Source organism: Ahaetulla prasina, chromosome 2, assembly GCF_028640845.1.
Source record: "Ahaetulla prasina isolate Xishuangbanna chromosome 2, ASM2864084v1, whole genome shotgun sequence".
Lineage (NCBI taxonomy): Eukaryota > Metazoa > Chordata > Lepidosauria > Squamata > Colubridae > Ahaetulla > Ahaetulla prasina.
The window spans coordinates 211,744,558-211,765,536 of NC_080540.1; the positions used below are offsets into that span (position 1 = coordinate 211,744,558).

Genomic DNA, 20,979 nt, shown 5'->3' on the forward strand with positions numbered 1-20,979 from the left:
GAAAACTCAACCAATATTTTTTTTTCAAAAAAAAATATTGGTTGCGGGGAAAAACAGCAAGAAGGAATTCAAAATAATACCATCTCATTCTTGAATTTTGCTAAACACCACTTTCATTCCCAATGAACAGACAGCTCCGTTTTAAAAGCACTTACCCCAGCCAAGCACACCTAAGCCGTTAATCATTGTGGTATGTGAATCGGTACCCACCACACTGTCTGGATAATAGAAGCCATTCTGATCAAAGACAACTCTTGCCAGATATTCTAAATTGACCTGATGGACAATTCCTGAACCTGGAGGAATAATTCTCATGTTCTGGAAGGCTTGAGAACCCCACTAAAACACAAATGAAAAAGAAGGAAATGTCTTAAGAAGTAGCAAAATTAAGTATTTTTCTAGCCTAGTCATCCATTTATAAATACTGGGATATGAAGATTTGATTTTTAGAATATTCTGCCCACGTGGACCTACTACCAAGTTTTTGAAGTTTTATTCTGATTTTGTGGTTTCACCAATGTAGGGTTTCAACCTCGAGTCTGGTATTTTTTTTAATCTTAAAATTTGATGAGATGTAAATTAAGATACCATAATCAAGCAAACAGCCCCATTCTGATTGGCTACCAACTGAGCCAAATGCATAAGCTAGACAGAAATTACAAAATTAACTGTCTGGCTTGGTACGTGTGATACTGATAAATAACCAAGCTCAATTTAAAAACGTTTCAATTTTGGACATCATTTATTGGAGAGCATTTATTAAATTTAATTCTTTCCCTTCTTTTATGGAAAAAAAAAAACTTTTCCTGACTTCTCTTCTTAACTATCCTTCCAGGACAAAAACAGGCCTCGGTCACACATTAGGAATTATGATTCTGTAGATTCCCCTTTACCTTACTAGGTTCTTCCATGCTTAGCTTTGCAGACACACAGAAGTATGATCTTACCTTCAAGAACTCGAATCTTTCTTTGTTTCTCTCAAATTCCAAATCTTGATTCTTCTGTAAACTGTCTGGCCTGCAATGAAAGGTAAGGGGTTAATACAGTAAGAAAACTTCAGTAGGACAGTAGGCAAAATTCAGTGTCTGTACCTTGAAAAAGAAAGTGGGGAGCGAGTTGATATTTATTTAGCTCAGCATCGTCGAGCTCTTTAATTGCCATGCACCAAACTAGAGAGTTAGGCAAAAAGAGGACTCACAAAGCTTTTATAATAATTCCTACTGTCTCACAGAATGTCTAATTCCATGTAGACACTTTGGCAGAGGGTATTCTGAATATAACAGTGAGGAAAAGGATTCTAAAACATTTATTATACAAGAACAAGCGTTCTAGTAAACAGAAAAGGGTTAGAAAGTACAGCTGACAAGAATACATTCAAGGCTTTGAAAAAACACCATGTAAAGAGGTACTGGAATATTGGCCATATGAGTTGAAAACCAGACTGAATTAGACCAAAAAGTCTAGGACCAAAACAGATTTCGTTCTGACTCAAACCAAAAGATCTGGCTAATCCTAGGGGAAACACACTAACAGGATACAAGGGCAAATGCTCTCTTCTCAGTATATTCTTTTCAATTAGTTTCCCATTTCTGAGATGATCGTTCCTTTTTCCCTCATAAATGTATCTAATCCTCATTCAAGGCTTAAGTTTGTGACCCTCACCTATAATGCATGAGGGCAAAATCCACTAGTTAACATATCTGGCCTCAATAAACCCTTAACCTGGAATAAGGAAACACAATGGCTGTGTTTAGGACAGTGGGCCCAACCAGTATCCGCCTTTCACAATATGCTAAACTCATGGTGGAGCCAGTGATGTCACCTCATTTTAACCTCATCTAGTCTGTTCTATACAGCAGAGGTCTCCAACCTTGGCAACTTTAAGCCTGGTGGACTTCAACTCCCAGAATTCCCCAGCCAGCTTTGCTGGCTGGGGGATTCTGGGAGTTGAAGTCCGCCAGGCTTAAAGTTGCCAAGTCTGGAGACTTCTGCTATAGAGTAAGATAGAATAGAGGTAGTCCTCGACTTACAATCATTCGCTTAATGACTGAGCTCACAATGGCACTTAAAAAGTGACTTATGACCATTTTTCACACTTACGGCCATTGCACCATCCCCATGGTCACGTGATCAGAATTCTGTCACTTAGCAACCAGCATGTATTTATGACACTTCCACTATCCTGAGGTCATGTGATCACCATTTGCAATCTTCCCAGCTGGCTTCCGACAAGCAAAATTAATGGGGGAAACCAGATTTGCTTAATGGCCGCATGATTCACTTAACAACTGCAGTAATTTGCTTAACAGCTGTGGCAAAAAACATCATAAATTGGGGCAAAACCCACTTAACAACTGCCTTACCTAGGAATGGAAAATTTGGGCTCAATTCTGGTCGTATGTCGAGGATAAGCTATGTGTGAATGACTGATTTTTGTCTTACTCTGAACCTTTGAAATTTGATTTATGGGGTCTCAGATTTTAATCACAACAGAAATCTCTGTCTATGCTTACTCCATAAAAGGAATAATTGTATATGCCTCTATCACATCTTCTCTTACTTGATTTTTATTTTTAAGTGAAATAGTCTGAAAGGCTTTCTTTAATCAGGCCTCCTGAAATATTTCAATCTCCTAATCATTTCCGTTTTTCTTCTTGTACTACGGTATTTTCCAGCTTCAAATAAATGGGAACACAGTGTTCAGAGACAAGGCTTGGAACGTCAGGCTTCATATTTAAATAAGAGAAGAAGGGAAGGTTTCAGTAACAAACACTATTGTTGGAGAAAGACTAGACTTTGGTCTCATCTAGCAAGTTTCCTGGAATGCCCTTATACTAAAGATTACATTTCAAAGAATGCAAACTTTTGAGCTAATCATTCCCAACATTCACATGTGAACACAGTTCCGTTAACCTGAGGAAGGGATCATCTAATGCAGAGCTTTCAAACTTGGTTACATTAAGATGTGGGGACTCAGGAGAAATTGTCGCCCACCAAAACTCTCTCCTGAGTGGCAATTCCACTATTGTGCTGTTTCAGCTTGTGGAGCCATTCACAAAGATGTTTAATCTCAACTGGAAGCTAAACAACATATGTCGAGCATTGTTAGTGCTCGACACTGGAGAAGTAATCTAGAATGTATAAAGGCACTTCAAATGCAATGTATGTTGTCAAGCATTTTATTATGCTTGGTGGACATGTAAAAAAGCTAAAAAAAATTATCAGTCTGGTATGTGTCCATGACTGAAAATAGCTTGTGTATAAGATACACAAAGAAAGAGGATTAGCCCAGGATTGATTAATTTTTGTAAGTATATTGATAGGACATTTTGTTTTTCAAGCAATTACTTTTAATTATCAGTCATAGTTCATACAGGTCCAGTGTCCCCTCCCCCGTTTAAACTGTGGATCTTCTACTTATAAACATGCATGAACACAAGCAAAGGCGTCACATGGATAGATTTTGGGGAAGAATTAGGGTTAATAATGGTTTTAGCTGGAGATAGCAATTGAAGCTGACAAGGGGAAGAAGCTCATTGCACTGGTAGTGCACTACTGGTAGTTCTCGACTTACGACCATTTGTTTAGTGACCGTTTGAAATTTTAATGACACTGAAAAAAAGCAACTTATGACTATTTTTCACACTTTTATGACCACTGCAGCATCCCTGTAGTCAGGTGATCAAACGCTTGGCAACTGGCATTTTTTAGGATGGTTGCAATGTCCTGGGGTTATGTGATCACCTTTTCCGACTTTCTGACAGGCAAAGCCATTAGGGAAGCCATATTCACTCAACAATCACATGATTAATTTAATAACTGTAGTGATTCACTTAACAATTGTGGCAAGAAAGGTCACAAAATGGGGCAAAAATTCACTTAATAATTATCTGGTTTAGCAATGGAAATTTTGAGGTCAATTATGGTCATAAATTGAGGACTATCTGTATCTAGTTTTTATATCTATAACTATCTATCTATGAAAGTTTTTTTTAAAAAAATATAAACATTCCATCTTCTCTTAAACAGTATGTCTTCTGGGTACAAATATCTCCGTGCAACAACCATCAGAATTTACAACATCATTCACTACATTGATATTAATTCTCTAATCTTAACAATTATAGTACATTAAACAATTGAGCATAGTAAACTTATTCATTTTTCCCTCTTAACATATCCTAATAAGAATATAATAATAATATTAAGCATAATAATCTAGTTAAGATTAGATTCTTAGTAAGATTAGATTATTAGATAATTGTTAGTAACCTAATACTAACCATTATCATAGTATTTATATCTCTATCTTAACATACCATATTTTTCAGAGTATAAGATGCACTTTTTTCCCTCCTAAAAGAAGGTGGAAATGTTGGTGCATCTTATACACCAAATACAGCCATTTTTGGCCTCCTGAAGTCCTGCCCCACTCGTCCCATTTTTGCAAAAAATGGGCCCGTTTTTCGCAAAAACAGGATGCACAGAGGGTTTGGGAGGCCTGCAGAGTGATCCTGGGGGTTGGGGAGGGCAAAACCCTTTTTTCTTTCCTTACTTACCTCTTCAAAATCTTGCTGTGTCTTATACACTGATATGTCTTATAGTCCGAAAAATGCGGTATGTATCTGTATCTTGTGTCTGTTCCTTTAGGATTAACATGGCTACCTTCCTAACACAGTCTCTGAATGTAATGAATCCTTGCTCTTCGCTGAAAGAATTTGGGTCTTCCCCCCCACCCATGTTGCTTAAGGTAAATTTCTTACCTTTTATTAAAGTCAACCTGGATGGAATGATCAATGACTAAATCAGCAGGACACACGGGGTTGATTTTCTCGGGGTTACCTTCCAGGGCCTTCACAGCATCACGCATAGCAGCAAAATCAACCACTGCGGGGACACCCCTGCGACAGGTAAGTAAAAAAAAAAAAAAAAGCGCAAGGCAAATTTGTCAGAACTGATAGCCCAGGGGCTGCAAAAACGTGCAAGTAAGATTTTGAAATCAAAACACACACACACAAAACATTTTTGTAAAGCCCAAAGTTGGAGCTGCTATGTGGAGAATGGTAAAAGTTAAAGGTTCAACACACCTGAATGGGCTGTAAGAGCAAACACCCTGGTTCAATAGAAAGAATTTTCCAAACAAACATGCTCCAGATTGATGTTTTTCTTTCCTTGTTCCTTCTCCTGTCATTTTTACAACTTGTGTTGTAGGATTAACTATAATTATCTGTGGTTATCTGAACTGGGCAAGCTCTAGGTCCTGCTAATAGGCAAATGCCAGAGATTGCTGACTCATTTAGTTGTGGAAAGTATGGTTCGTAGGTACTATGGTAGTGCTGACTGTAAATCAAACAGCAATATATATATATTTCTAGTGCTCCAGACTGCAATCAGGTACATGAATCGCCCATGAAACTGTTCTTCCTTGCAGATATATTGATACTATGGTACAACTTGCAGAAGACTACACTCAATAGTTTTTTAGTCTAAATCCATGCAATCCAGTGGTGAAATGAAAATTTGATACTACCGGTTCTGTGGGCGTGGCTTAGTGGTGGTGGTGGGTAATGTGACTGGGTGGACATGGCCAATTTTTTTTTTTACTTTTAAAAGCATTTTTTCTACAACCCCTTCAGCCAAAGAGATTGTAAAAAAATGCTTTTAAAAGGCTCTGATGATCAGGCAACTCAGCTGGGATTGTCAGAGCCTTTTAAAAGCATTTTTTAATAACCTCTTCAGCCGAAGGCTCTGACAATCCCAGCTGAGCCATGCGATCACCAGAGAGTTTTTTTTAACTTTAAAAGCATTTTTTCAGCCAAAGAAAAAATGCTTTTAAAAGTAAAAAACAAAACAAAAACCCTCTGATGATCGCGCGGCTCAGCTGGGCAAGAGGGGGGCAGAGATTTTTGCTACCGGTTCTCCGAACCACCTGTCACCATCACTACCGGGTCGAGCGATCCGGTCCGAACTGGGAGCATTTCACCCCGATGCAATCCCACATTTAGAATTATTATATGTAGGCAGTCCTTGACTTACAACCACAAATGAGTCCAAAATTTCTGTTGCTAAGCAAGATAGTTATTAAGTGACTATTATCCCATTTTACAACCATTCTTGCCATAGTTGTTAAGTGAATCACTTCAGTTGTTAAGATAATAACACAGTTGTTAAGTGAATCTGGCTTCTCCGTTGACTTTGCTTGTCAGGTCACAAAAGGTGATCACACAACACTGGGACAGTGCAACTGTCATAAAGACATGCCAGTTGCCAACCATCCAAATTTTGATCATGTGACCATGGGGATGTTGTGACAGTCATACAGTAAATGTGCAATACTTTTTCCCCCCAGTACTGTTATAACTTGGAACAGTAACTAAATATACGGTTGTAAGTTGACTATCTATAGTTATTTTGGACACTGAATATTAAACAGACTTTCTGCAATCAACATTTGAGACGCAAATCACAAATAGATCCAGGGAATGGGAGAAGAAAAGGAAAAGATTAATGTGAAAAAAACTTCTAGTTTTAATGCAATTTGTCACAGACGGTAAACAAGCTTGAACTCTTATAGTATTATCCCACAATCCTTTGTATTTATCCAATAAATATATAAATGAGCCTGGCACTAAATTTATATTTTATATAACTTATAATAAATACACTTTAAAAGAATTAGGAGAGATTTATTCTAATTCTACGTCCCTAAAGCGTCTGCACAAATATCAATTCCTCCAATGGAAAATAAGAAAGTTATTCAAAACTATAATTAAATCTACAACTAATAATGCTGTGGATTATCCAAAAATGTAGTTGCAAAGAATTTGTTCAGACACTGCTATTACTTAGGGTAATAACACAGCAATGTCTGAACAAATCCTTTGCAAATACATTTCTCCAGCATCAGCAACCCAAATTCATCTGGAATTCTTTCAATAACAACAACAAAAAAAGGTATTAGTTGTTTCCTTAAGACCACACAACAAGTTTAGCAAAGGTTGGAACAGAATTTAATGATTCCATTCCCACTATCTTATATTTGCTTTAGAAGCTCAGAATTTTTAGCTGGGACAGAGTCTCACAAGTAACAGGGGGAAAATGAAAGTTATTTTGGAAAAGAATAAGCCTAATATGGAATGAATGCCCCCTGAATATGTGGCAACCTACAAACTTTGAATACATAAGAATTAAAACGTATACAACACACAGCCAGAATCTAGAGTCCAAACTCTTAATGTAGTTGTAGTACTTAGTTTGTAATGAAAAAGCATATATTAACTGTAGTTGTCGTGTCCCACTCCTCCGCTGACGGCTGGGTCCGGGAAATCCGAATCAGGCGTGCCTCTGCAGCTCTGCCCAAAGTCCTAGCAAAGTCCTCAGAGCAGGCAGGAGACCAGTAAGTGACTTCAGCAAGATAAGTTTGACTTTTGCCTGACTCAGAGACTGCCAGAAAGTAGCCTTTATATAGGCCATGGGGTGTGGCACCATGACTCAGCACTCATTAAGGCCTGCCCCTCCCTTCCCTCTGTAGCCTCCGCCTCTCCAATCTTCTGATGCGAGGGTCACACCAATCAGCTGTTGGTAATAAACCCTCCTCAGGCTCACCTGCTGTGGAGGAGGGGGAGGGGTCTAGCTGCTCCGTTTGCCTGGGCATGGAGTCAGGGCTGGGGCAGGGAGATTCTCCTTCTGCAGTTTGTGTGGGCATGGAGCCAGGACTGGGACCGGGAGGCATACATTCCTCAGTGTGCGGGAGCAGGTAAGAAGGCCCCGGCTGCTCTGAGGGCGGGCAAGACACAACAGTAGTTTAAGAAAATGGAGATATTCTACTCTCTTGCAGTGATGCTTCTATCGAAGTGTTACATCATTCATTCACATTTACACAAAGTTCAGACTTCGTATGCAAGGATTTTGATTCACAACAATGGCTACAGTTATTGCTTTGGGAAAAATGGCCATTGTGTACATTGTATAAGATGGCATTTCACAGACTGCTGTATAAGGCTCAAGGGAGGTACTGAGTCACCGCAATGTTAGGAAGGACTGCTGTGTTACCCTGTTCCAAATACATATTCTGCATTCAGAAAAACAGCATGTAGCTTGTCAGGAAAAAAAAAATACTAGCTCAAATCTTTCTTCCTGACGCAATGGCTCTCCACATGTGAACAGAGGTACCAGGACAGGTGAGTAGCACCAATGTCAAAATAGAAAATTCCTCAGCCTTATCAAACTATTTAATATCCTCAAGCTTCACATGCCATTTTCTCATTCAGGACTAAAGAGGATGGGCTTGAAGGACTGAAAGAAGCCCAAGACAATGATCAAAAAAACTAAACTTGAGTCAAGACAAGAAAATAATTTGCAAAAAATGTCTTGGGTAGCACCCAACTCAATTCTTATGAAGATAAAAAAAAGAAAAAAGTTCGCTACTTGCACCCAAACATGACCCAAAATACCCTATCAATATCTTTTTTTATCATGCCCCCATAATAGTCATCTATCATGCCCCCATAATAGTCATCTATTATGCCCTGCCCAGGTTTCCTGCCTGGGCAGGGGGTTGGACTAGAAGACCTCCAAGGTCCCTTCCAACTCTGATATTATTATTATTATTATTATTATTATTATTATTATTATTATTATTATTATTATTATTATTATTATTATTATTATTATTATTATTATTATTATTATTATCTTTTTCCCAGCACAGAACAGATACTTTTAATGCTTCTTTCCCAGTTCTTAGCTCTTCAACTACCTACAAGATACACTTATTTTTTCCATATAGAAATAAATGCAATCTTCTTTTTAAAATTCCATAACACAATCTGAAAATATAAAATGATTCTGATTGATTGTAAGAATAATGGAAAATACCAGGAATGATGTTTATATCTTTACTTGGCACGGCATTAATACGGTATTCCTTATATACATTACTTCCTCTCCCCCTTTTTTAATCTTCTGGGGTTTTTTTTAAACCATACTTAAGACATTCCAGATGTTTTCAGTTCTTTTATTTATTAAACAGTTTAATATTTTAAAATTTATTTTGCTACTGGTTCTGCATTGCTTTTCTGTCCACTTACGGATAAGGCTAGCTGGCAATTATTATGTTTTATAGAATTTTATTTCAGTACTACCCTGTTTCCCCCAAAATAAGACATCCCCTGATAATAAGTCCAATCGGGCTTTTGAGCGCATGGCAATAAGGCCAAGCACTTATTTCAGGGTTCAAAAAAATGTAAGACCGGGTCTCATTTATGGGAAAACACGGTATCAGTTTTTAATGACTGTATGATGTATAGGATATTTGATAGGTCTTTTTAACTACAAACAACGAATTCAAGTTTAACCTGCAAAAATATTCAAAAAGAGAGATATATAAAAACATCACTGAGATGTTAAAAAATGCAGCCGATGTTAATAATTGGCAGAGATGTGCAATCACTGACATTGCCTTGAATGTAAAGATGCGTTTGTAAAGTTTGCTCAAATTCAACCTTGGTCACCAAGCCAAAGACTAAAGTCATCAGAACTCTGTCCTCTTCTTGTCACTGATCTCCTGGCTATGACTCAACAGGAGATCACAGGTTGTTTCTCCCCTTCTAGAAGGAAACATGACCAGAGGATTCTCAAGTTTGCTTTTCAGGTTTAAGGTGGTACTAATGGGAGTAAGTCATAACATTATGATACAAGGTAGGTTAATTTTAAAATTATATCCCATGTATTGAAGACCATTGGTTCAAGGGGAAGAAAGTTATTTTCTGTAACTGCTTTTTTTTGGAAGAGTACTCCTTAAAATCAGGAGACACAATGTTAGCTGTGGATAGCCACTATTGAGAAAAAAACACTTAGTCAATTTGTATTGAATTGTAGCGATTTGTATCATGTAGGCCAACATGATACAAATAGCAATAGCACTTAGACTTATATACCGCTTCACAGTGCTTTTACAGCCCTCTCTAAGCAATTTACAGAGTCAGCCTATTGCCCCCAATAATCTGGGTCCTCATTTTACTCACCTTGGAAGGATGGAAGGCTGAGGCAACCTTGAGCCTGGTGAGACTCAAACTGCCAAACTGCTGGCAGCCAGCAGTGAGCAGAAATAGCCTGCAGTACTGCATTCTAAACACTGCGCCACTATGGTTCAATACATCTTGTAATTCCTAACTAAAATAATCATTCTGAAAATTGTTGAATTTTAAATATATTGAAAGGGTTCTCAAACTGGAAATAAATTACTTGCATGAGGATTCTTAGTAGACAACTACAACCCAACATCTGGATTTATAGTCTGCTAAAATGTCAAAAGGCAGTGTTTTTGGTGAATTTTGCTTGAGATATTCATGAGCATGAACAGAATGTTTTCCTAGAAACAGACTAATGCTGTCTGTTTATAAGTTTTCAACCCAGTCAGTGGTGGAATTCAAATTTTTTTACTACCGGTTCTGTGGGCGGGGCTTGGTGGGCAGGGCGGGGCTTGGTGGGCATGGCAGAGGAAGGATACTGTAAAATCTCTATTCCCTCTGCACTCCAGGGGAAGGTTACTGCAAAATTCCCATTTCTTCCCAATCAGCTGGGACTTGGGAGGCAGAGAATAGATGGGGGCGGGGCCAGTCAGAGATGTTATTTACCGATTCTCCGAACTACTCAAAATTTCCACTACCGGTTCTCCAGGACTGGTCAGAACCTGCTGAATACCACCTCTGAACCCAGTGCAATCTGTGGTACAAGCAGTCCTCAATTTAAAACCATTCACTTAGTGACTGTTCAAAGTTACAATACCACTGAAAAAAGTAACCTATGACCATTTTTCACTTGACCGTTCTAGCATTCCCATGGTCACGTGATCAGAATCTGGATACTTGGCAACAGACATGTATTTATGACTGTTGCTGTGTCTTGGGGTCATGTGATCATCTTTGGTGACCTTCTGACGAACAAACTTAATGGGGAAGTCAGATTCACTTAACAACCGTGTTACTAACTTAACAACTGCAGTGATACACTTAACAACTGTCTTGCTTAGCAACAGAAACGTTGCGCTCAATTGTGGTCATAAGCTGAGGGCTACCTATATTTAACCCAAAATATTACAAAGCTCACATTTTTGCCAGATGTTCTCCACCAAAGGTAAGCTAACTGAGAAAAAGTGGGTGCAACTAAAAATGAGATATATATATATGTATAGAACTCACGTAAAGTCTTGCAGAATAACCCGAGCAGGCTTAAATGGCACTTCGATATTTTTGTGCTGCATCACTTTCCAGTTGAGGATATTTTCAACGTCGTTTTTTTTCACAAGAAACTCATCACAGTTGCGAATTGCAGCCTCGAGCAAGATTCTGATAGAAAATGGTAAATGTGCTGGGAAAGAAAGGAAAAGGGAGGGGGAGGAAAGAATGAAATGAGAAGAAGACTCAGAAAAAGAAGCTGAGATGTTCAAACATTTGTTTCACATCAAGAGGGAGCATCTCTCTGAATTAAAACTAAAGACACAATACAGAAGACTCTTCTCATTTGGGCACACACCCAATGTTAACTCCCACAATCACCATCCAGCCATATATTGTTAAAAATTCTGAGCTCCGTTTTTGCTGGCAGAGGGTTGCAGGAGGCCATCGCAGCCGAAAATGGAACTCAGGAGCCCATTTTGGCTGGCAGAGGCACCGCGGGCTGGTCCTTCACTGTTTCCAGGGCGGCACCGCAGGCCAGATTTAAGTACTCCACGGGCTGGATCCGGCCCATGGGCCGTGAGTTTGAAACCCCTGCTTTAGACCAACAACTAATAATTCTGGAACTTGGAGACCCACCCCACTGAGAGTCTATCAGGTAGGGAAGCTGCAATACAAAGAAAAAGATACGACTTTCTGTAATAAACAAGGAGAAAGTGACATCTATACATATGGAGACTGGTCGCAAATATATCTGGGAAGCTGCAAGGGGTTGGGTTGCCTGATGAAAGCCACTTGGATGGTTAGGAGAAATATTTCTTCATACTTCTTTTCACACAAAATAGAAAAAGTGTTTCAGACCTTTGATCCAACATGTGTCCTTTTGAAGGGCAATAATGCTTCAAAACCAGCCCTTCCATACTTCAACTTTCTAGCTGGAGATGAAAAGTCCTAAAATCTGACACTTTTTTTTGCTTGTGTTTTCCAATGAGCTATGGATCTCTAAAGGACAAAGTCGAAGTGACCATCAAGAACTATCAACAGATGAAAGCGCTGTGAAAGTAGAGGTGAATTCAGGCATAATCCCTTTTGACCATAGCTGACGTACCATATCTGGCGTCTTTCAAATGATTCAGATTGAAGAACTTCTTTGCTGATTGGCCTAAATCCAGAGGCTCCGTGAGGTGTTCAAAGGGGTTGCTCATTGTTGTAAAGTCTTGTTACTGCTGAGAAATATAAAACAGGGTTATATCGCCGGATTTTATTTGAAGAGTTTTTATTAATTTGCATTCCTTTATTATTTTTACAAAGAACCCCAGGTGGCGAACATACCCAACGTATCTTCCTCCTATTTTTCCCATAGCAACAATTCTGTGAGTTGGTTGACCTGAGAAAGAGAGTGACTGGCTCAATAGCTTTCATTGCTAAGGCAAGACTTTGACTCATGATCTCTGGCTTTCTAGCCTGGTGCTTTAACCAAACTGGTTCTTAAGACGATCAATTTAAATATGTCTAGGATATGCTTGGGGCAAGTATTTTTTCCCTAGTTAGAGTTCCATATTATTCTTTGTCTTTTCTTTCTTTACAACTGAAGATCTCAGTATTGAGGAAAAAGAAACCTATTTTAAAAGTCTAAGACAAATCACATTAAATTAATCCTAAGGTAAAAGGTAAAGGTTCCCCTTGCACATATGTGCTAGTCGTTCCGACTCTAGGGGGTGGTACTCATCTCCGTTTCAAAGCCAAAGAGCCAGCGCTGTCCGAAGACATCTCCGTGGTCATGTGGCTGGCAAGACTGAACGCCAGAGGAGTACGGAACACCTTCCCACCAAAGGTGGTCCCTATTTTTCTATTTGCATTTTTTTTTATTCAAAGTTTTACAGAAATTTTTTTCCCCCTTTCCCCCCCTCCCCTCCCCCCTCCCTTCACAACCCCCCCCCACTTCCCGGAACGAGCACAAGGTATAGTTAAAAATAAAACAAACATATGCTAAAAAAATTTCGTCCCAACTTAATTATACCCCTACAATCATCAATTCCTAACTTCCCCCGAAAACAATAAAAAATAATACATCATAATCATTCAAAAACAGTCTGATAACTCTTAGTCTGATATCTACTTTGAATATAGTCAATCCATTTTTCCCATTCCTTTAAGTATCTTTCTTGCGTATTGTCTTTCAAAAAGGCTGATATCTTCGCCATCTCAGCCGAATTGGCAACTTTCAATATCCATTCTTCTATTTTAGGTACTTCTTTTTCCTTCCAGTATTGTCCTATTAGTAATCTTGCTGCTGTTATTAAATTTAAAATCAATTTAGTCTCAATTACTGTACAGTCCGTAATAATTCCCAACAAAAAAAATTGTGGCAGGAACTTCATCTTCTTTTTCAAAACATTTTGTAAAATCCACCAAATTTTTATCCAAAAGGCCTTTATATCCTTACAAGTCCACCAAATATGAAAATATGTAGCATCATCACAATTACATCTCCAACATTTTGCTTGCATATCTGGGTACATACACGATAATTTCTTAGGATCTAAGTGCCATCTATAAAACATTTTATAAAAATTTTCCCTCAGATTCTGTGCCTGCGTGAATTTAACATTTCTAACCCAAATTTTTTCCAAAGTTTCCAATAATATTGGCTCCTGAAAATTTTGTGCCCACTTTATCATACAGTCCTTTACCAAGTCCCTTTCAGAATCTATTTGCATTTTTTATGTGCTTTCAAACTGCTAGGTTGGCAGAAGCTGGGACAAGTAACGGGAGCTCACCCCGTAATGCGACACTAGGGATTCGAACCGCTAAACTGCCGACTTTCTGATTGACAAGCTCAGCATCTTAGCCACTGAGTCACCATGTCCCTTAATCCTAAAAACCACAAAATTGTATGCTGCACATTAGGGACTCAGAAAAAAAATATGAAAGCCACATACAATCAATAGGTTCCCAATCCATGCTGTACATCAGGGGTCTCCAAAGTTTTAATAACTTTAAGACTTGTGGACTTCAACTCCCAGCCATCTGACTGAGGAATTCTGGGAGTTGAAAACACACAAGTCTTAAAGTTGCCAAGTTTGGAAATCCCTGCTGTAAGTGATCAAATTTAGGTAGTCCTCGGATTATAGCAATTCATTTAATGATAGTTCAAAGTTACAACGGCACTGAAAAAAGTGACTTATGACCGTCTTTCACACTTACAACCACTGCAGCATCTCCAGGATCACATGATCAAAATTCAGATGCTTGGCACGTGGTTCATATTTATGACGGTTGCAATGTCTTGGAGTCATGTGATCCGCTTTTGCGACCTTCTGACAAGCAAAGTCAATGGGGAAGTCAGATTCACTTAACAACCATGTTGCTAACTTAACAATTGCAATGATTCACTTAACAATTGTGGCAAGAAAGGTTGCAAAATGGGGCAAAACTCACTTAACAAATGTTTCACTTAGCAATGTAAACATTGGGCTCAATTGTGCCCATAAGTCGACTGAAATCAATGTGGTGTCATATAAATTATTTGTTATTGTATTAGCACTTAGCATTATTTAAAGTTCCATATTTTTCAGGGTATGTGTATGTTTATTTTCTTTAACAATAAGGAAAGATTATATTATCTTACTAATTTGTATCATTGGTACTACTAAAGTAACTATTACTATTATATTTTTTTACAGCATTTTCAAATATCTAAAGCATTTCCTATACTTTAACAAGCTAGAGTTCTTGTAGGATAAGTCAGTTATAGATCCCCATTATTAAATAACACAGCTCATTGCAATTTTGACATAGATGACATAGAGCCCAGTATTTTACAATCCATAAATTTATACAACAGTAAAACGAAGCACGTCTGTTTCATTTCTTTTTATAAATAATTGCTCTTCTGTAAAAATAATTATTGCTAAGTTGGTTGAAATGATTTGAAAAGACGATAATCATCACCAGATTTGACTGCGCATTTCATATTTATGCTGCATTAGTTATAAAAGTGTCCTTTAATTCTATAAAGTTTAAATGCAACAGTTATGTCAACACACATACCAGTATTTAAACCATCACAAGAAAGGGAGGACAATCAGTATTCAGAAGTAGATCAATGCTTGCTGAATATCATTTGTAAACGAGAAACCAAGGTAAAGACAAGATATACTTTTTACCATGCTCAAAAAACAACAACCAGTTATGAGATAACGGAATCAAAAACTAATTGATAAAGGATCGCTTTTAAAAACAAGCGGTGGAATAATTACCTTTTTAAAATCAACTGTTCTTCTAAAAGCAATTAAGTCTTGGGCGTTAAAAAGCAAATGCAATTACTTCTCTGCTTCAAGGCTTTTGCACAAAAGGAGGCAGTTATATTCCATACAGCGTAAACACCAGGGCACCAAAGATAAGGATATCTGGACTGAAGTTCATGGCTTGCAATACTATAGACACCATGCCTTGCCTTTTACAGTACACTAACTGCAACCTGACCTTACAGAAATCAATTGAAAAGCTGCCGTTGGCCTCAAAAGGCATCTGAACTTTAAATGTGCTACGTGGATATAAGGTCCAGACTGTTCTGCAGTTTTTAGCTGCGGAGGGATGATACTGACAGACAGAATGATGCTTTTGATCATTCATTCTTCTCATTATACTGACCACCTTCTAAACAAGCAGGCCATTTTCATTAGAGAAAGCCTGTTATCCAAACTGTGGAAAATGGACACCATTCACTATCAAGGCTTTGTCAACCCTGAAGCTGGCCTGACTGAGGCCATTTTGAGATTTCAAGGCTGACACACTGAAGGAGAGGGATGTGGGGGGGGAATGGAAATAGTTGGGATGTTGTAGTCAAAACAATATACTTTCTCTTGGGAACCAAGGACATTCCTGCAGGTGGTCGGAAGGAGGGGACTGGGGTCACACAGCAACTGGACAGTATCCTGATTGGACCATGTGACTGATTGTTTTGAGAAAGTGACAAACTTTTACTTTTAATTAGGTGAGAACCACGAGAAGAATCAGAGTCAGTTTTCACCAGCTTGTGCCAATATGACATATTCAATAAACCCATTCTTTGAGGAAATTGCCTGCCTCAGAGTTTTGTTTGCTATCGGTATGTTACTTTGAACCCTGACAGGCTTATTGTAAAATTAGGTCAACAGCTGGAGCAATACAGGTAATCCTCAACTTTATGTAGTGAAGTAAGACATTTGTTGAGTGACTTTTGCCCCATTTTACAACCTTTCTTGCCCCATTTGTTAAGTGAATCATTGCAGTTGTTAAGTTAGTAACATGGTTATTAAGTAAATCTGGCTTCCCCATTGTCTTTGCTTGTCGAAAGATCACAAAAAGGAATCACATGACTCTGGGACACTGCAACCGTTGTAAATACAGATCAGTTGCCAAGCATCCAAATTTTGATCACGTGACCACAGGGGTGCTGCAACAGTCCTAAGTGTGAAAAACAGTTATAAGTTATTTTTTCCAGAGCCGTTGTAACTTTGAGGGTCACTAAATGAACTCTTGTTAAATCGAGGATTACCTGTACAGTAGTCTTCAACCATAACAACAATAATTGGGATTGGAATTTCTGTAGCTAAGCAATGGAATCATATAGGACAACTTCATGTGACTGAATTGCTTAGTGATACCATAGCAATCCCAGGCTGCCCACTGCCACTGTTAATAGAACAGAATAACAGAGTTGGAAGGGACCTTGGAGGTCTTCTAGTCCAACCCACTGCTTAAGCAGGAAACCCTACACCACTTCAGACAAATGGTTATCCAACATCTTCTTAAAAACGTCCAGTGTTGGAGCATTCACAACTTCTGGAGGCAAGTTGTTCCACTGATTAATTGTTCTAATTGTCAGGAAATTTCTCCTTAGTTCTAAGTTGCTTCTCTCCTTGATTAGTTTCCACCCATTGCTTCTTGTCCTGCCCTCAGGTGCTTTGGAGAATAGCTTGTTCTTTGTGGCAGCCCCTGAGATATTGGAACACTGCTATCATGTCTCCCCTAGTCCTTCTTTTCATTAAATTGTTAACTGGATCCCATTGGTCATTAGGTGAGTATCCATCCTGATCCAAGCCATTCCCAGCTTGGTCCCTTTCAACCCCGGGCTTGTTAAGGTAAGGAACTGCCTCCTTTTGGACTCCCTTGCCCATCTCTGAACTTCTAGCTGCATGCCTACCTGTTGCTCCGAGCTGTTTCTCCCTCCCAAACCTGTCTACTACCACCATGCCCAGCACACCATGTGCCACTATGTATCTGCCAGAGCTTTCTTTTGCACCACTTTCATTTGAACCAGTATAGCTAGGACTTGTTGCGTGTGCTGTCCAGGGTCTCCATTTGTGAATCAGCCAGGGCTTTTAGTTCAGACAACATCCAGGGCATTCTTCTGTGAATGGAAAAGGTGGACGTGCCAAAGAAGGGCCCAGCTGGGTCAGTAATGGCACGCAATCTGGAAAATGTGATGGTGGGGAACATGGCCGTGCAGTGGAGCAGCTGACATGGCTAAGAGGGCAACCAAAAGGCAGGCATAAATGTGGCTGGGCACAAATTTTGTTCACATGACTGTAGACACCCCACAACAGCTGGAACTTCAAGGACCGATCATAAGTCTCTTTGTTCAGCACCCTCGTAACTGATCACTGAATGAATTGATGTTAAGCAAAAACTACCTGTAGATGCTACAAGGATGTTGCAGGGCCTATTGAGGAAAAATAAGGATGTTTCTTCTGGCTGTCTGGACAAATTACTGACCTTTTTGCTCAAGAGGGGTAAAAAAATAAGTAATCTTGAAGATCTGCCCCTCCCCACCTTTGAACTGTGAATCTTTCATCTGGGTATTTATAATCTGAAATACTAAAGAGATTTTAGCATAGAATTCTGAGTTGCCTAGAATATTATTTTTGTTTGAATAAGGAAATTTAACCGGAACCCTCAGATTTAAACCAGTTCTGGTTTTTCACCTGTCAACCGTCTGTCCATAAAAGCACTACAGAGAGTTTTTGGTTGGAGGTTATCTCAGATCTATATCTATATTTCCATTTACGAATTTTCCAGGAACTTCTAAAAACGGCTGCCTTTGCCTCTTGTCTATGGCACAGTGAACATGTCCTCCTGGTTGATCAGTTTTTGGACCCGTGTGAGTGATATTGATGAAAATAAACCTTCCTTCACACAGGAGGTTTCGACTGTCTTAAATCAGATTTTGCAACACTTACCATTCTAGAAATGCCAAAACCACAAATCTGAAATAATTCACAGTCTATATAATCTACCAACTAAGCCTCAACGTTAAAGACTACTGAGCTTAAATCACAAGTAGAGGCACTACCCTTAATTGGCCTGAATTACCTGGGGCAGGGTACTTCAAAAGAATGGGACCCTAACATTTTAAACCAAGACTTTAAAAGAATTATGCCTTGATCTGTTCACTCCGTGTCTGCTTACTTCTAATTATTACCGCCTTCCTATTCCTCACTTTGTAATTATTGTTCCCCACTGGTTTTATTTTCAAGATAGTTAAGATTTTCTGACATTAAAGGTAAAGGTAAAGGTTCCTCTCGCACATACGTGCTAGTCGTTGCTGACTCTAGGGGGCAGTGCTCATCTCCGTTTCAAAGCCGAAGAGCCAGCGCTGTCTGAAGACGTCTCCGTGGTCATGTGGGCGGCATGACTCAACGCCAAAGGCGCACGGAACACTGTTACCTTCCCACCAAATGTGGTCCCTATTTTTTCTACTTGCATTTTTATGTGCTTTCGAAACTGCTAGGTTGGCAGAAGCTGGGACAAGTAATGGGAGCTCACCCCGTTACATGGCAGCAGTAGGGATTCGAACTGCCGAACTGCCGACCTTTCGATCGACAAGCTCAGCTGTCTTAGCCCCTGAGCCACCGTGTCCCTTTTTTTTTTTGACATTAGGAGTAAACAAATAAAGCATAAGAATCTACTGCTCATTGGAGAGAAATATGTTCTAGTCAATCATACATTTTGACCCACAGCAACAGACACAATGAAAGGAGAATAAGTTTTATTTATTTATTTTTAAAAAAAGCTTGCCATAAAATGGATCAAATCCTGCATCCTTGGCCATCAAGCACTTATTCCTTCTCATATGGAGGAAAATTCCTTGACTTGTATGGCCAAAATAGCTCCATCAACATGCCAAAGAGGTGTAGGGAAACCAAGACTTGTACAAAAGCAAATGAAATCTTAAAGCAAACATCACAAATAAAAGGCAACCAGCAAAGGCAGGCTAATCCAATAAAGATTGAACCTGTCAACTACTTCAAGATGCTTAGGTAATAGTTCAGGCAGGGAAAAGTAGGAAAAAATGAATGAAGAGGGGAATTGAACAGAGTACGATGGAAAACAGAATCCTTCCATACTGCCATATTTTCTTCCAGGCACTAACTGTGATTTTCAACTATCCAAATCAATGGAAATCACTATCAACTAAATTCAACTGATGATATGTGTAACTGTATCTTCTATTCTGGGCTGAATACTTCTTCCCAAGCTTCAATTTCTAGGCAGAAGAAAGCAAACACAGAGTTTAGAAACTGGTAAAAACACTCTTGAATTACTCTGGATTCATAAAGTTTTCTTAACTATGGAAGGGGTTTGCCATTTACTTTATCAGGAATTGTTACCTCCCCTCCCACAACTTTTCAGTTTAACCAACATTTTAAAAAATCCACCGTGCAATGTTATACATTTAATTTAAAAAGCATGGGATATTTTCTCTCTAGGTTTCCAGAGAAAGCATTGTGAGAAGGGGGAAAAAAGGAGAGAAGGTAGAAATTTGACAGTACCTAACTTAACTGGATCACCACCACTATCTTCTATGAGCTGACTCTGAATTAAAAATTCTATGCACACACATTCTTTCGTTTTGAGCAAATAAAGAATCATAAGAAGCTAAGAAGGGACCTTAAAAACTCAAGCCTGTGTATGCCCACTTAGAATTAAATTCAACCAACTTCAAAGTGTTTATTTCCATGTATTTCAGAAACTGCACACAACTGATTAGCTGATTGAAAGTGCTGCGATCTCAGTAGATTGGCTGATACAGTCAATCTTCTCCATTACAAGTCTTATGCCAGTCTTCCCAGACTTGGGATTATCCAGATGTGTGAATTCCCAGAATATCCCTGTTGGGAGTAAGTACCCTCTTTCCCCCAAAATAAGACATCCCGATAATAAGCCTAATCGGGCACATGATTTTGAGCACATGGCAATAAGGCCAAGCGCTTATTTCAGGGTTCAAAAAATTTAAGACAGGGTCTTATTTTCGGGGGAAACATGGTATTTCCCCATACAGAGGGCCCAAGGCTGAGAAAGTTTGCCTATAAAGAGATCCTGGGGAAAAGATACATACGTGTTTCATCCCAAGCACATCCCAAGCGATCTGTTGAAGATGGAAAAAAACAGCAATTGAATTCCCAACTTAATGCAGAGAATTCCCCAAGGAAGAGACAGATTCTGCAAGCACGTGCTCCTCTTTAAGCCACTAGTTAGAGCAGTCAAGCGAGTATTTTTACAAGCTGGAGATGTGTGGGGGGGTATGTGATATGATTAAAATCCATTGATTGGAAAAACATTTGTACTGATCCAGATCAAAAGACATTCTACCCATTTAATGTTGTGCGCATTGATCTTAGATATACTCTGTCCTGAATAGCTGTGCTTGGCTTTCACATGCAGAAAATAAGAAAGCCAGAACCAGAATGTCTTTTATCAGTGCTAATCACCTGATCTTAAATCTTGGCACAATGCAAATTATGCAATAATTACA

The 20,979-nt window shown here is 38.9% G+C and overlaps 1 protein-coding gene across 2 annotated transcripts in view; it reads right to left on the bottom strand.

Moving 5' to 3' along the window:
- Positions 1–20,979, bottom strand: part of ACO1 (aconitase 1) — a 56,564-nt gene that overhangs the window by 28,461 nt on the left and 7,124 nt on the right. The window contains exons 2-6 of one of the 2 annotated variants that reach the window (XM_058170602.1): positions 12,286–12,403; positions 11,202–11,370; positions 4,764–4,901; positions 948–1,017; positions 156–339 (exon numbers count right to left, since the gene is read on the bottom strand). In XM_058170602.1, coding sequence (XP_058026585.1) covers positions 156–339; positions 948–1,017; positions 4,764–4,901; positions 11,202–11,370; positions 12,286–12,382 — 658 coding nt within the window. In that variant the 5' untranslated portion in view covers positions 12,383–12,403. The remainder of the gene's footprint in view (positions 1–155; positions 340–947; positions 1,018–4,763; positions 4,902–11,201; positions 11,371–12,285; positions 12,404–20,979) is intronic. The other variant, XM_058170604.1, reaches the window with a different exon arrangement.